At 40.5% G+C, this 17325-nt stretch overlaps 1 protein-coding gene across 2 annotated transcripts in view; it reads left to right on the top strand.

Moving 5' to 3' along the window:
- LOC103029690 (WD repeat containing planar cell polarity effector) overlaps positions 1-17325 on the top strand; it is a 122013-nt gene that overhangs the window by 62118 nt on the left and 42570 nt on the right. The window contains exons 8-9 of one of the 2 annotated variants that reach the window (XM_022672773.2): positions 4930-5069; positions 16805-17002. In XM_022672773.2, the coding sequence (XP_022528494.2) occupies positions 4930-5069; positions 16805-17002 (338 nt within the window). The remainder of the gene's footprint in view (positions 1-4929; positions 5070-16804; positions 17003-17325) is intronic. The other variant, XM_022672774.2, reaches the window with a different exon arrangement.

Here is a 17325-nt window from a genome sequence, read left to right as displayed (position 1 = left end):
TTATTAAAAAAACTAATAAAAAAAGAGTAGCACTTTTTAAAAGAAATGTAACATAAGAAAGGTAAAGGGCAAATATTAACCATGTAAGCTGTTTATATAGCTTGCAATTTAGGTGAAGCAAGCATGTGTAAAGCATTTTAATGAATTTTGCTGAATTAAAAACAAGTAACAAAGTAAACGAGTAAAAAAAAATATGAACACCACACAAGGGTTAAGCATGTATTTTTTTATGAAAAATGAGATAATTATCCTAATTGAAGTCATTTGTTATAGGTGAGGAACACCATTGCACTAAATATTGATAGAATAATTAGCAGTGGAGTAAGTAAAAAAATAATAATATTTACACTACTTGTAAGGATTTTTTGGGGGTTTCAGACATCTTTTGGATATTTAAACATGCACCAGGTCAAACTGACCCTGGAACATCATTGCTGTTCCTGACAAATTAACATAATAGGAGGGTTAACAAAACATGTAATTTCTAGGAGAAATACTTAATTTTCTGGAAAAAATCAGGTGCCAACAATTTTACCCATGACTGTGTGTAAATTACGTCTTTATAGCACTTTTATTTATGCGTTTTTAACTTTTACTTAAATGATACAGAGAGGTGGTTGTATTCTGAACGTTTATCCTAACAACTGTTACACGTTTAAACTTTAAACTGAGCGTTTGAACTGTGTGGTCGATTACTTTACCGACAAACTGAAATTTTGGCCAGTGCTTTTGCATTTCATTGACTGGGACGTCTAGAACACATGAAATACATGCACAGACGACTCTGTATGCTTTAACCCGGCTATACCCAGCAGGAAAGCCAGCTTTAACGTGGTTAAGGTGTGACTGTTACATGGCGAGACTTCCCGCGTTACGCAGAACCGGGGAGCCCGAATTGATTCCTCGTTTGGTTGATTATTTGTGGATGCATTAAGAGCAGCGCTGGGTAAGCTCTTTAGGCCGCAGTGTCAACATGTTTTAAAAGGAGGAGGGCATTAACTGGATCTAGAAAGCTGATTTACGAGGGGAGACTGTTGAGTAATCCTGATCTGCCGTCTGCTTCACATATGGGCCAAAAGCTGCTCTCCAGCCGTACACACACACACACACACACACACACTTATAGAAATACACACACGAACTGGACCCATCTTTTAGCCCCAAGCTGCAAAGTTGGACATTGATTTGGTAATGGATTACCACAAAATCCCCCCTTAAATTTTGGCAGTGATTACCAGCCACTAAATACACCACTATGTGCTTTTAAATCAGGGTAATCTTTTAAAAGCAGCATGCTTTTGTCGTATTTGTTTTTTAATGCTGCAAAATGTTGAACAGGCAATGTGTGTGTTTTTTTTTTTTTTGCTGTCAAGTGGCAGAGTCAGTTAAAGCTAGTAAATCTTCATAATGAAGTAATTTCACACTGGGGTTAAAAAAAACGATGTGTAATTACCAAGAAATAACCAAACTCTCACAATTTACAATTTACAATTCAGAGTTAACTCCTGTCTCCTGTTGTCGTCATGCTATTCCCAACTGGCTCAGCACACAAAACTAAGAGGTTTGATTCTATTTCACCCCTAGAAGGTATTAAACAGTCTCAGACACACCAGCTCTGGGATTTAACCCAATTTCAAGCAAATTGACGTGACCGCTAAATTATTTACACAGACTCTGGTGCTTTTTAACCTCTTATAATATCCTTAAAATCATAGTTTGGCAGAAATCATATGTATAACCACCACAAAGTGAAACCAAGCCAAGGTATTTATTTTTCAGCAGTGTTTTTACCCCACATTCTTACGATATAGCAGAATGAAGTTTAAAAACTGATTCTGATTCTTCTGGGGGAAAATAAAACAAAGTGTGAATATTAGCACAGGATAGATTAACTGCTGGAATTCAACACTGGAGAGAGAAACAAATGACAAGAAAATGGACGAGGCTTGTTTGGTGGGTTGTGTAAAGCAGAGGGTCGGGTAAATTGCTGGGTCGGGTAAGGTGATAGGTTGGGTAAAGTGGTGGGCTGGGTAAAGTACTGGGTTGTGTAAAGCGATGGGTTGGATAAAGCAGTGGGTTGGGTTAAGTGATGGGTTGGGTAAAGCGGGGGGGTGAGTAAAGCAGTGGGTTGGTTAAAGCAGGGGGTTGGGTAAAGCAGGGGGTTGGGTAAAGCAGGGGGTTGAGTAAAGCGGGGGGTTTGGTACAGTGCTGAATTGGGTAAAGTGGTGGGTCAGGTAAATCACTGGGTCAGGGAAAGTGCTGAATTGAGTACAGTGCTGGATTGAAGGAGTGGGCTGGGTAAAGTGATTGATTGGGTAAATTCTGGGTTGGGTAAAGGGATAGGTTGGGTAAAGTGGTGGGATGGGTAAAGTACTGAGTTGAATAACGTGCTGGATTGAATAAAGTGATAGTATGGGTAAAGTGCTGGATTGAGTAAAGTGATAGTATGGGTAAAGTGGTGGATTGGGTAATGTGATAGGTTGGAAAAAGTGGTGGGTCAGGTAAAGTGGTGGGATGGGTCAAGTACTGGGTTGGGTAAAGTGATGGGATGGGTAAAGTGCTGGGTCAGATACAGTGCTGGATAAGGAGAAGTACTGGGTTGGGTAAAGTGCTGGGTCGGGTGGATCGGTGGGTCGGGTAAAGTGGTGGGTCTGGTACAGGGATGGATTGGGTAAAGTGATTGTTTGGGTAAAGGGGTGTGTCGGGTAAAGTGATAGGTTGGGAAAAAGGGTGGGTTGAATAAAGTGCTGGATTGGGTAAAGTGATAGGTTGGGTAAAGTGCTGGGTTTGGTAAAGTGGTGGATTGGGTAAAGTGATAGGTTGGGTAAAGTACTGGGTTTGGTAAAGTGCTGGGTTTGGGTAAAGTGATAGGTTGGGTAAAGTGCTGGGTTTGGTAAAGTGGTGGATTGGGTAAAGTGATAGGTTGGGTAAAGTGCTGGGTTTGGTAAAGTGGTGGATTGGGTAAAGTGCTGGGTTTGGTAAAGTGGTGGATTGGGTAAAGTGATAGGTTGGGTAAAGTGCTGGGTTTGGTAAAGTGGTGGATTGGGTAAAATGATAGGTTGGGTAACGTACTGGGTTTGGTAAAGTGCTGGGTTTGGGTAAAGTGATAGGTTGGGTAAAGTGCTGGGTTTGGTAAAGTGGTGGATTGGGTAAAGTGATAGGTTGGGTAAAGTGCTGGGTTTGGTAAAGTGGTGGATTGGGTAAAGTGCTGGGTTTGGTAAAGTGGTGGATTGGGTAAAGTGATAGGTTGGCTAAAGTGATGGGTTGGGTACAGTGCTGGATTGGGTAAAGTGATAGGTTGGCTAAAGTGATGGGTTGGGTACAGTGCTGGATTGGGTAAAGTGATAGGTTGGTTAAAGTGGTGGGTTGAATAAAGAGGTGGATTGGGTAAAGTGATAGGTTGGTTAAAATGGTGGGTTGGATAAAGTGCTGGATTGGCTAAAGTACTGGGTTGGGTAAAGCGGTGGTTTCCACCCAAAATCTGGTAAAAAGCCCATCATACACTACACATCTGTCTGCTCAAACTGCACCAGAATCTGCAGACTAGAGCCAACTATCACAAACTCTTCACAACTAGAAATCAGTGTTAAAATCAGACTAAAGGTCCTGTAGTAAAACTCCAGCTTTATAGACGATTTAAAAACACAACACTGTTTGGTGTAAGACTGTGTGATGATTTAGCATTGCTAGGAGTAATGTTATTTAGCTACATTAGCCTCATACAGAATCCAAAAACAAAAGTAGGAAACTTCAGACTTCGAACATGTCTTGGTTGATGGACTACATTAAAGAAGGGGGAAGTGTGTAAATTTGATTTATTGCCAAACTATCGCTTTAGTGCACAGCTCACTGTTGTCACGCGATACAGCGCAATGATACGCAATTACGGTGAGAAACTGCTGTGTGTTCCTGCTCTAATTGGTGTCTAGGCCTGGAAATCCGTTCGCAGCTGAAGCTGGTTGCCTTGTGTTGGGTTTTTCTGTCCCCCACTCACTGTTTAATTGGTTCTTTAAACAGATTATTTTTTAGCGAGGGGAGGTTTAATTGCTAATCGCAGTGTGCTAAGCTGGTGAAGAGCTGCCTTTAGCTTGAAAACCTCGAGGCCTACAGGCAGCAGAGGTGATACTTTTCTCTATTTTTCACTCTGTCTGTTTTTCTGCACCTCTTGTTCTTTTTGCCTGGATGTCTTATACTGAAGCATATACCAGTCAGCCATAACATTAAAACCATCTGCCTAATATTATATTATACAGCCCTTATTTATCAATGTATTGACTCCAACAAGATCTCTGAAGGTGTTGCCAGTACATCAAGGGGTGTCCAAACTACGGCCCGCGGGCCATTTGCGGCCCGTTTCCTTTTGTGGAGGTATTTTAGAAATAGAATGAAAGTTGGCCCGCTGTTAAGCAGGTTTTTTTTTTTTTAGTTGTAGCGCAGAAAAAGGCCAAGAGTCTAAAAGTTGCCATAATTAAGGAGTTTAAAATTAAGAGACATCATAAAATTAAACATCAATTTGAAAAATCTTAGTTTACACAACACTGTCAAAGATAAAGATAGTAAGTCAAGTAAAATGATGTGTAAATGAAAGTAATCAGGAAAATGTATTATTTAAAGTGGTATATTTCATTATTTGTTTTATTACAGAGTCTGTGGCCTGTGACTTCAAATATATTTCTCCTTTTGGCCCCCAACAAAAAAAGTTTGGACACCCTTGCAGTAGATTGTTGTTATGGCTTGCTAAATGGTGGTTTGTTGGCTATGCTGCTGTAGGTGCTGTGGCTATAAATGCTATTGGTTTGCTTCGTGGTTGATTTCATTTGCTTTGTAGACTCTGGGTTTTGCAATGTGGTCGCAGTGGTATCACAGGTGGTTAATTCGTGGTTAACTATTTCACCCTATTAATTTTAACTTTCATCCTCTCCTCATCAGCGGTGATTGGCGATCGTTACCTGCTGCTCTCACTGGTAGAGAAGACCCAGGTGTGTCAGGTGTACCTGGGGAGGCGTGGCCAGACCTCACCTGAGCTCTCAGCACGACGCGGGGAGAAGCTTTCACCTGCAGAGATTAAGGTAATGCTCACACATGGGCACGGGCACTTTTGGGGAAAAGGCCTCGGCCCCTTTCGATTAAAAACCTGTAATGATGGACTTCTGGCTCCTCCGCTGAGCTTTTAGCAGTAATTACCACCACTCTCGAATCTCCGCCTGTACCTTGGGGACAGGTGAGGCTGTGGTTGCCACGGCAGCGTTCTCTAATGCTCTCTCTAGAGCCAGTGACCACTCACCATCCCTCAAAAACATTTCACACACTCTCTGTCTTAGCAAAGTAGACTGAGGAACAAAATTATAGATTTTAGACTCCAACCTGTTGATACAGAATTAATATTTAAGGTAATTGTACGTCTTTATGAGATATGGGATTGCATGAGTACAGTAATTTTGTGAGATACAGTGTAACAGTATATAAACAATTATTAGACATTAGCTCTGTTCCTTATATTTGTGTTTTATATTGTTCTTCAGTTTAGGGAATACTAATTCCATAGAGTAGTATAATTCCAATAGTAGTTTCATAAAGAGCACCAATATGGCAAATAATCATTAAAATAAATTTCAGTTTTCCTATTAAGTGAGTCCACTCCAAAAGTATTGGAACAGTGAGACCAATCCCTTCATTTTTGCTGTAGACTGAAAAGATTTGTGTTTAATAAATGACCATGTCAATCCTCAGACTTAGGCCCAATCCCATTTCACCCCTTGGCCCTACCACTTACCCCAACCCTCTCTAATTCTTGTTAAGCACATTAGCCCTTCATACACAGATTTTTCAGATGCACACTTGAAACCAAGGGTTATGAAAATCACTGGTAAGATGCCAGCACAAGCGACCAACAAAACTACAAATATAAGTATTTTCCGTGTTAAAAGTGATGTTTACTGCTATATAACAATAGTTTAACATGTAGTTTTATGGCCGATTTCTTCATAACAAGCATAAAAAAAGATTGCTAGTAGTTTGTCTCAATAGCTCGCTAGCTAACTAACTGTCCTGTTCCACCTTAAATGGTGCAACAGATGGCAGGGGCTGTCGCTTTTAAAGCAGAACAGAAAAATAAAATAAGATAAAATAAAAGCTAATCAAAGCTAATTTTAGATCCCCATCACAGAAAAACTTAGGAATGGACAGTAATAGTTAATTTCTGCACCATCTCCTCTTTTTCTGAAGACATACAATAAAGCCCTAAAGTTATTAGTTATCCAGCAGCTGGGTTATCCGTGCTTGAAGGGTAGTCCCAATTCTTTAAAGGGTTACACTCGAAAAGAAGAGGTAGCGGTAAGTGGTAGGGCCAAGGGGTGAAATGGGATTGGACCTTAAACCCTATAGAGCATGCATTTTACCTGCTAAAGAGGAGACCAAGGGGAGTAACCCCCCAAAACAAACACCAATTGAAAGTGGGTTACCGGCTTGATGCAGTTATTGCAAGCAAAGGATTTACAACAAAATATTGAGTCTAATTTAACATTTATATCTGTTCAAATACTTTTGCTCATAAGACAAATGGGTGGGTTCACACAGAAGGTGCTATCTGTTGAACTGTGTATCACATCCAGATGTAAATAACTGGAAATAGAAGCTGAAATGTTGGTATTTTGTAACATATTAATATTTTAATGTCAAACCCAGTCAGTCTTACACTACAGCAGAAATAATAGACTGTTTCAGTGTCTTTGGAGTGGACTGTGTAGTGTATCAATTTAAGAAATAGTTATTTTGGGACCAGTTCAGTCTGCGTAAAAGTGTTTTATACCCTCATTTCATACAAAAAAAACATTACAAATATATATATTTTAGTAGTAGTTTTTCAGTAGTTCTAATAACATTGTGTGCACTATAGTAGTACTGAAATCAGTCTACAGGAATGAAACTTGGTGCGTGGATTTCACATTGCAAGACATGCAAATGATTATATATATCACCAATGACTATATCACCAGTCATCAATACAATTTCATGTGCTTTCCATTCTGACCCACTGTTGTGTTGGTAGCATCCTTTGCAAGTATGCCCTGGAGAAGAGTTTGAAAGCAATTCCAGCAGTTTTTATGAGTTTGAGGGGCTTGCACCTTATATCATCTTATACATCTTGTAATAGTATTTCATGCCATACCGGTCATGCAGATATTACCATTTCATACTGTTGTCGGCTGGGGATAGAAAAAGGCACGTAAAAGTGACAAGAAGGATCTATGAGATCTTTACAAACCACGGAGAGGGAGAACAATAAGCACAGAGTGACCCAACAGCCACAGCCACGACTGTAGACGTTCAGCACATCATTGATGGCCTTTAAGAGTCATCCTCTTTGTTTCTGGCACCATTGCAAGTCCTGCTTTTGTCTTGGTGAAGATAGTACATGACCAACGTACCTAATTGTGCAGGCCAGGAGTTAAGTGGCAAGATGAATTTTTATTATTTTAGTCATATGTCCAGAAGGCCTGGTTTCGCTTTTCTCTTCATTACAGGCACTTTGACAGCCCAACGTTATGTTTAAAAATAAGGTCCTGCAGTGCTCTTAGTTGTCCAGCAGGCTAAGCACTGCCACTATGATCGGGAGATCGCTAGTTTGAATCTTCCTGTTCATGTAGCTTGCCATCAGCTGCCGGAGCCCTGAGAGAGCACAACTGGCCTTGCCCTCTCTGGGTGAGTAGCTGGTGCTCTGGGTGGTGATGTCGATCAGCACAAGGCGTCTGTGAGCTGATGTATCTGAACCGAGTCGATGCGCTTTCCTCCTAACCCAGCAGGTAGTTAGCTAGATTGCTAGATTTCTTGCTTAATGCTAGCTAGCTAGAGAGCAAACCTGTAGCAAACAGGGAATAATGGTAGCTAGCAAGCTATAGTTTAAGCTGACATAAACTTCACCTTCAACTAAACTTCAACGACTTACAATAACCTGCCTTGCTGGATAGTTGTTTCACCGTGAAATAAAGTTTTTAGCTAGCTAGCTAGGTTAGCTAATGTTAACTACTTTATTTAAGTGTGGAATGTTTTAGTTAGGTAGCTAAAGGTAGCTGTAAGCACAGCGCTAGTCCCAGAGATATTAAGCAATGATGCGTCAGTAGCAGTTCAAAAAGAGGCGATGGCTGATTTCACATGTACTGGAGGAGGCTTGTGTTAATTTTCACCTTTCTGGTGTGTTGGGTCATTACTAGTGATAGTGGGAGTCTTAATGAGTGGTTTATTGGGTAATTGGCCTTGTAAATTGGGGAGAAAATGGAATAAAAATTAAAAATAAATAAAAATAAAAATAGAATTCTGCAATATGTGGACCTACCGTTTCTGAACACATACACTCCAGTGTAACAGCACAATGCTCGTCCACTTGAGGTTAGATTCTCTTGCCGAGCCTAACCCGATGCCTAACCCAAACTCAGGTCGAGTTCCCACCACTTTCCTCTGGTCGTGTTGGCTTGAGCTCAAGAAAATGATCTGTGATCTAGGCCTACTTTTTTTTTAAGCTATTTCTTATTTTATATGAAGCTATGAAATATAGCAAAGAAACAGATCACACTGTTGTGTGCCTCGTTAGGGTGTTTATGCAACCTTCAGGCAAAATAATAGAAACTTCTGGGGGCAAAAATCAGGAAGTATAGGCACCTACAGCTCAGAATTGTAGTTAAAAGCTCAGTTTTAACACTCTACTTACTAAAGAAATGCTGGGTTTAAATCAGGCTTGGGCTCATAATGTTAGTTCAGGGGCTCAGACAGAACATGCACAGGCTCGAGTTGGGTTGGGATGGATTTAAGCTCTATTGTCCATACACTGTCAAAGTCAAAGTGGTTTTTATTGTCATTTCAGCTATATACAGAGTACACAGTGAAACGAAACAACGTTCCTCCAGGGACCATGGTGCACATAAACACAGTGTAGACAGAACAAAAAGTGCAGACAGACAATACAACACAATACAGACAAAGAAAAATAAATATCAAAACAGTGTGCAAATTATGCAGTGTGCAAAAAAGACCAGTGAGGTAGTAATTACCTCTATTACGTAGTGTGCAATAGAGTCCAGTGAGGTAGTAGGGTTTTTTAGTGCTTTCATTTTCTGGGGTAAGTGGGGTAGAGTGACAGTACAGAAAAGAATAGAAAAGAAATCAGTTCAGTCTCTGCAGTTGAGGAGTCTGATGGCTTGGGGGTAGAAGCTGTTGCAGAATCTGGTCGTGCTGGACCGGATGCTGCGGTACCTTCTTCCCGAAGGTAAGTAATTAGGGGACAAATTCTGCATCCAATTTTATAATAGTGTTAAATTTTACAGTGTAGGTCTTAGTGATTTGGGCACCTTTTAGAGAAAAAAGAACACTAGTTTTTGAGCTCGGCTGGCATCCGTAATGAACATTTTTTAAACACACACTTAAAAGCACGCAAGTGTGTGTGAATGTGTGCGTGTGTGTGTGTGTGTGTGTGTGCACAGAGCAGGTGAGGTGAGCTCCGGCGTTTGTTTCACGGCAGCTACAGCTACAGCTACGTCTCCACTCACAGCTGCCGTAAGGGTAGGAGAGGTCAAAAGGTCAAGTCCATCTCCTCTTGAGGGTAAACAGGTGCTCTCTCGTGCTCTCTCTCACCCTTTCACACACACTCTCTCTCTCTCTCTGTTTCTCTCTCTTTTCTTCATTTTTTCCTTTTCCCCTTTTTTTCCTTTTTTTGTCCTCCGCCGCCCTCTCTCACCCGCTCTCCGAAACAATTTGCGCGTGTCTAAAAATGCGCAGGCGAATAACAGTCTCTTTGTGGAAAGGCATTAACCCCGTTTTTTTTAAACGGGGCCCGAGCCAGAGTGTGATTTGGATGCGGCTGATTGGGGGCCGGGGACAATGCATTTATCGCATTACGGCCGGGCTTTGTGGCGGCGCGGGCATGAAAGCAATCTCTCCTGTGGTGAGTCTGGCTCCAACAGCACGGCTCTGATAAGGGGACCCCTCCCTAACCCCCCCCTCCTCCTCCCGACCAGCCCACCCCTTTAACCACCACCCCCCCCCCACCCCCACAGGAGGCCCGTCCGCTGCCCGCTTCACTGGCCTAAGCTCAGGGCCTAATCCTCCTGAAAGTGGGTTTGATTATTGCTGACCGGCAAACGCAGGCAAAGATGGAGAAGTTTGGGGGAGCGAGAGAGCAGGCGAGCGAGAGAGAGAGAGAGAGAGAGAGAGAGAGAGAGAAGGACAGATAGTGGGGAAGAGAGGGAGAACAAGATTAAAAATGTGTTTTTTTCCTCGCCGTGTCGAACTACGACTTAGACGTTTACCTTGTTGTTTATCAGCTGCTTATTTCTATTTAAAGGACTAGTTCAGCAAAATATCAAATTTACACATTTCCCCCCTTACCCCAAACACTGTAATCCATCGGCCAAGGCATGCTCAGTGTCCGAATCTGCTTTCTGCTGTTCCACTAGCGCTATGAGGCTAACCTTCGCTAACATGTCATATATAACACCTTGATTGTAACACCTACAGCAAAACCAGCCAAACTGTACATTGGAGGGAGCTCCAAAATTTTTTTATAATGGTTTATAATTATTTAAACAGCTATGATGTTAAAAAAAGGTCATTAAGAGTAAAGTCTGGTGTAAAATAATCCATTCTAGATAACCTTACACAATCAGAATAGTGTGACACTGTGTTGTAACAGTGGTGGTGAATGGAAAAAACAATGTCTCCGAACCTCTAAAAAGCTCCTCACAAAAACGTTGCACATTGCACGTAAAGGTTTTGAATATACTGCCTGATTCCGGACACTACAAGAAGATTCTGGGTCTTAAACCTGTTTTTTAAAATCGCATTTCCTTAAAATGGTGGAAGAATACATATGCAATACACATGGTGATGTTTGGCAATTTTATTTTTTTTTTTCAGGTTTGCCATCATCATTCCATCCTATAAAACTTGTGCAGGTTCACTAGTGGGTTTGGATAGTAAAGAAAAGTGTAAAGAACCACTGTAAAGGAATGAGAGTCTGTAATTATTTTCATAGTAAACCACCGTTCTTCTCAGAATGTCTGTTTTTACATTTTAAACACTGAATTATGCAGATATTCTTCTTTAAGTAATCTCTAATAGACTGGCTTATACAGTTTTATAATTGTTATGCACTAAAACAGTAGCAGATTTCCTAACACCTGAATTCTAGCTGTATTTTACTAGTATAATAGTATTATATTATACAGTATATCTACTAGGGACGAAACCGAAATCAAACAGAATTTAATGTATTTGGTCACAGGTCAAGTACAGAATATAGAAAGTGTTTTTTTACAGGCTTTAATTTATGTTACCAGTTTTTTCACCGTTGCAAACATTACATAGGCTAAATGTGCTTTTGTTTTAATTATTAAAACTATTTTTCAAAAAAAAATGTAACACTTTACAATAAGTATCACAAATAACACTACTTACAATAATAAACAATGTTATGTTGTAACTCTCCTGTTATGTTACGGGTCAAATTGACCAATTTTAAAGTTTGAAGGTCGAGGAAAAAAAAAAGTTAAAAGTATTTTTTCACTATAAAATCTCTTCTGCTTGCTGTAATTAGTGTAATCAACATATAATATGAAAATGGTTGATCTCACATATTTGCAACCACCTCCTGCAAAAACTAAAAGTTAATTGCAATGTTAAGTTTCAATGTGATGTAAAACTATTGTGTTTTATTCATTGGTCTTTCAAAAGTAATAAAGTTGTGAAAAATTTAAAAAAGTTGAATATTTTTAATGAAAAATGAGTGAATTATCTTAATTGAACAATTACCTATTAGAGGTATGGAACACTGTTGCACTAAATGTTAATGGAATAGTTAGCAGTGGAGTTCTAAATGAAATATTCACACTGTTTGTTAGGTTTTTTTTGGTTTCAGACATCTTTTGGATAATTAAACATGCACCAGATCAACGGGGACACCATTGATGTTCCTGATAAATGATCATAACGGGAGGGTTAAATATGTATCATTAAACATTACTAAATTGTATGTGTAAGAATGTTGTAAATAATAATTAATGCTAATTAATGCTTATTGAACACTGAATAGCTTGTTATGATTTGATTGTGTCTTTGAAAAACATCATTGTTTGAGATATATTTTCAGTGATTTCACTAATAAGGCCAAATTAAAAATTTCAAAATACAATACAGTAAATGTATGGTGTCTATACATACAGCTTAAATTAAGAGACCACTTCAGTGTCTGAATCAGTTTCTCTGATTTTGCTATTTATAGGTATATGTTTGAGTAAAACGAGCATTGTAGTTTTTTCCTTTAAACTACGGACACCATTTCTCCCAAATTCTGAATAAAAAGATTGTCATTTAGAGCATTTATTTGCAGAAAATAAGAAATGGCTGAAATTAACAAAACAGATTCAGTGCTTTTAGACCTCAAATAATGCAAAGAAAAGAAGTTCATATTTAAGTTTTAAAAGTTCAGAAATCAATATTTGGTGAAATAACCCTACTTTTTGGTCACAGTTTTTAATGCATCTTGGCATGTTCTCCTCCACCAGTCTTACACACTGCTTTTGGATAACTTTATGTCACTCCTGATGCAAAAATTCAAGCAGTTCAGCATTTCTTTTACAGAGCTGTATTATATATATATGTATATATATATATATATATATATATATATATATATATATATATATATATATATATATACATATATATATATATATATATATATATATATATATATATATATATATATATACCATGTTTTTATTAGTTACATTAGCCTCATGGATTAAATTCTACACGTTAAAGCAGCAAACCGCTCACTTTATTAACATGCCTTAGCATAGGAAATGATGAACATTTCATTTTGCAGCGTGTCTTTGTTTATGGGCTGTGCTTTATCTCACCTCGCAGCTATTTTCCTCACGCATGAATCTGTAAGAGATCCAGTGGCACGGCGTGCCCCGTCTGCAGGCCGAGCGGCTGCTAATAAAAACGTCCCGGTTAAGCAGATCATCATAAGTCTAAATGAGGGAATAATGCAGGCTTTTCTGCAGCAGCAGGCCAGGGTACAGCACACACACACACACACACACACACAGGGGAAAAAAGACACACACATGTGTACGCACACGGCACGGCGGCGGTGGTGAGGGGGAGCCTCCATTGTGCCAGGAATGGAACAGATAAGGCCTTTATAGTGGCGTGTATGGAGATGGCTTTCGCTGGAGAGGCTGAATAGGCATGGCGGCGTGTATGAAGGCTGGATCACAGCGGCTGGACAATGCGGACAGATATTCACAACCCTGCCGCACAAAGAGCTGTCAGGTGCCCACGCCTTATCCTTTCAGCCAGAGTCTCTTTATTTACCAGCCCGCTATTTTTGGAGTTACAGAACGAGAGTTAGTGTTCAGAGCGCTTCTGGAATTTGCTGTTCTGCAAGGAAATTGAGTTCTGCACTGTTGTTTGATCATGTTTGACCTGTGTGATGTAACAATAGATATGTTGTTAGATAATTACATATAAGAAGTGCATTAGCAATTGATCACTGCACTGGGAACAGTGTAATACAGGGGTCGGCAAGCATTAAAAACATCTGGCCCGTGAGGTTGTTTAAACTATAATGAATGATAATGAAACAAAATAAATAACTAAAATGCTTCTCTGGCAAACTTTTGTTTATATTCCTCCCCTGTCTCTCTTTTGCACTTAGCGTGACTTTAGTTTCCGCCCGTTCTCGTTTTTCTGCCCGTTCTTTGGCTCCCTAATTCACCTGCTGGGGCAGCGGTAGTGTATTGGACCGTGACCCCGGCAACACGGGTTCGATCCCTCGTGAGAAGCAGTGTTTATTTTTTATTTTTTAATTATTTTTCCTTTTTCTTGGGTTTACCTGCTTTGAAATCATCTGTTCTGCAATTGGGTTCAACAACCCTCTGGGCTGGAGAGCTAATAGTCTGTAGCACTTCATCCCACTTCATTTTCCATAACAGATTTTTTTTTTTTTGTGGCCCGCCACGTAATGGCTTGAATAATATCTGGCCCGCAGCCAAACTTCATTGCTGACCCTTGGTGTAACATGTCAGACCTACCTCAGGCTACGTTCACATTACGAGCCACGTTGCTCAAATACGATTTTTTTTGCTCAGATTGGATTTGGACGGTTCACATTCAACAAATGTAAGTGACCTGTATCTGTGTATAATCCGTCCTTGTAACGCCTCACATGCGCACATTAATAAGTGTATAAATGTCACGTTCATCACCAACAACAAAAAACGTCATATTTAAGAGGAGACTTGTAGCTTTATAAAGGTGAAATAGATGCGTTAGCAGCTCCGATTTAGGACCACATATGAAAGTGACTCAAATCTGATTTGGAAAAAAAAACTGATTCGGCACGTTCACACAGCCATGAAAAAATCAGATCTGAGCCACATTGAGCAAAAAATCTGATTTGAGTCACTTCAGCCTGGTAATGTGAATGTAGCCAGAATGAATAAGCATTTTTTGAGTCAACACCCCTTTTGTAATGAGGGGTGTTATTTTACACAGTTTTTTTTTACTGTAGAGAAGTATTGCCAAAAACATATGAATCTCTGAGGCTATTTAGTAGATTACTCTAGTCCAGTGTTTCTCAACCAGGGCTATTGTGACGCGCTATTTTATTTCATATTCCGCCAGCACTGCGCCAGCACCCCCCCCCCCCCCCCGTTCTCACCTGAAGTACTGCAACAGCGCCCCCCCCCCCTTCTCACCTGAAGTACTGCACCAGCATCCCCCCCAAACCCCCCCCCCCCCCCCCGTAAACTGGGGTGCCTTGACATCTCGCATATATTTAAAGGGTGACATGATAGAAAAAAGGTTGAGAAACACTGCTCTAGTCTACAGCTAGACAGGTAAATTAAGCATTAAACTGCAGTGGAACTGGGTTCTCTGGAATAATGGTGCTCCATCCAGTTATTTTTCATTGGAATAAGTTGAGGAGTCTGGTCCTCAGAAAATTTTTATTCTAAAAGTCTTAGGGATCATCAAGATGTTTTCTGGCTAAATTGAGACAAGCCTTAATGTTCTTTTTGCTCAGCAGTGAATTTAGTCTTGGCACTCTGCCAGTCTCTTTCTGATGGTAGAGGCATGAACACTGAATTGAGGCAAGTGAGGCCTGCAGTACATTGAATGTTGTTGTGGGGTCTTTTGTGACCTCTTGGATCAGTCAACCCTGCTCTCTTGGGGTAATTTTGGTCGATCGGCAACTCCTGGGAAGTTTTACCACTGTTCTACGTCCCAAACCTTTAGCAAAAGCTTTATAGCCTTTTTCAAACTGATAGATCTCACTATCTTACTATTTGAATATCAAAATTAGAATATCATTGAAAAAGTAACTTTATTTCAGTAATTCAGTTAAAACTGTCAAACAAAATACATGTATTACACACCGAGTGTAATATATATATTACGCTTTTATTTGTTTTATTGTTGATGATTTTGGCTTACAGATAATGAAAACCCAAAAACCAGTTGTCTTAGAAAATTACAATATTATATAAGCCCCATTGGTACTTTTGGCAGTGTGGGCAGTGTCTCAAGTCCTGCTGGAAAATGAAATCTGCATCTCCATAAAAGTCAGCAAAGGGAAGCATGAAGTGCTGTAAGATTTTGAGGGAAAACACTGCACTGACTTAAGACTTGATAAAACACAGTGGATCAACCCCAGCAAATGACATTATTTTCCAAACCATCACTGATCATCAGTAAATTCTGCATTTCAGTTGGAAATCAAGGTAGCAGAGTCTGGAGGAAGAGTGGAGAGACACACAGTCTAAGCTGCTTGAGGTCTAGTGTGAAGTTTCCACAATCAGTGATGGTTTGGAGAGACATGTCATCTGCTGGTGTTGATCCACTGTGGTATATCTAAAGTCTAAAGTCATTGCAGTTTTGTTTTCCCTGAAAATCTTAGAGGACTTCATGCTTCCGTCTGCTTGCAACTTTTATTGAGATGCAGATTTCATTTTCCAGCAGGACCTGGCACACTGCCCACACTGTCAAAAGTACCAATTGGTCTTATTTAATATAAACATTTTCTGAGTTTTCATGAATTGGATTTTAATGTGGTGTGTCACTTACAACAAAGCAAACAACCTCATCAAATCCAGAGTGATCACAGGGCATGCAAATCTGATATGTTCACGTACAAAAAAACAACACTGCATATAGTCAAATAAACAGATGTGAATTAAGATTCAAATCTGATTTTCCTGCAGTCTGAACACTGCCTAAGTGGTGAGTCTGAAACAGGTTCAGTCACAGTGCGCTAGGCTAGCTGTTCAGACAGCTCTTCCTTTTTTAAGCGTAAACTGAGCGATATGTGTGCAGATTACGGGAACCTCGATCCTGGTCCGGCATCTCTAAACATGAGGCTCTTTATGAATACGAGCTGCCGGCCTCGAGCTAGAATTTAGCCGGGCGCTAGCACCAGGAGATCTCATTAGCACTTTAGCCCACAGAGTGCGCGGACCCTCATCCCCGAACATCCTCATAACAACAACACAACAAAGCTCCCGAAATTAATAATGGAACGAAATTCCCTTTCAGTTAAATCAACAACCTGCCGCCAAGAAACAGGAGGGAAACAACAACCACAACAACAGCCTGAAACCAAGAAGAAGCGGTTCGGGGGGGAGCATTAGCATTAGCGAAGCGGCTAGACGTGCTAATGTCTTATGCGGTGGTCTTATGAAGGTGAATGATCAGCGCTGCTGTTCCGCTCGGCTTCCCTCTCTCTCTCTCTCTTTCTCTCTGTGCCCAGGTCTCGTCGGTGGAGCTGGCGGGCGGAGGCGGGCGGCGGACGGGGCGACGCGTGGGACTAAGTCGGGCGCAGGACGTGGGCATGTGCTGGTGGCCCGGTGGGCGTGAAGAAGAAGTCTGGCCTTGGTCGCCGGTCCCCGGTGCAATGGAGCGGGCCAATCTGGTTCTGCTGGGCTGCTCGGACAGCTCGGGGCTTATGGTAAACTCACATACTCATCATTATGCTTGTGCACATATATATATATATATATATATATATACACACACACACACATACCCTGCATACATTATACAAAGGTTCCCTGATATTATATACATGCATACACACAACCCTGCTGCTGCTGATTATTATTGTTATTATTACTACACACACACACTCATGCTTCACACACATGCTTCACACACTCCTCCAGGGCGTACCTTTCCGCTCTTTTTACAATTCCAGTGTTTATTGGGTGATGAAATTTAATTCGGTCAGAGACGGACAGAGAGAGCGATGTGCCCGAGACGTATGTAAACTTG

This window comes from Astyanax mexicanus, chromosome 14 (assembly GCF_023375975.1).
Source record: "Astyanax mexicanus isolate ESR-SI-001 chromosome 14, AstMex3_surface, whole genome shotgun sequence".
In the NCBI taxonomy this organism is placed as follows: Eukaryota; Metazoa; Chordata; class Actinopteri; order Characiformes; family Acestrorhamphidae; genus Astyanax; species Astyanax mexicanus.
Note: the sequence above shows the minus strand (reverse complement) of the source record. Positions and strands in the feature narration are given on the sequence as shown.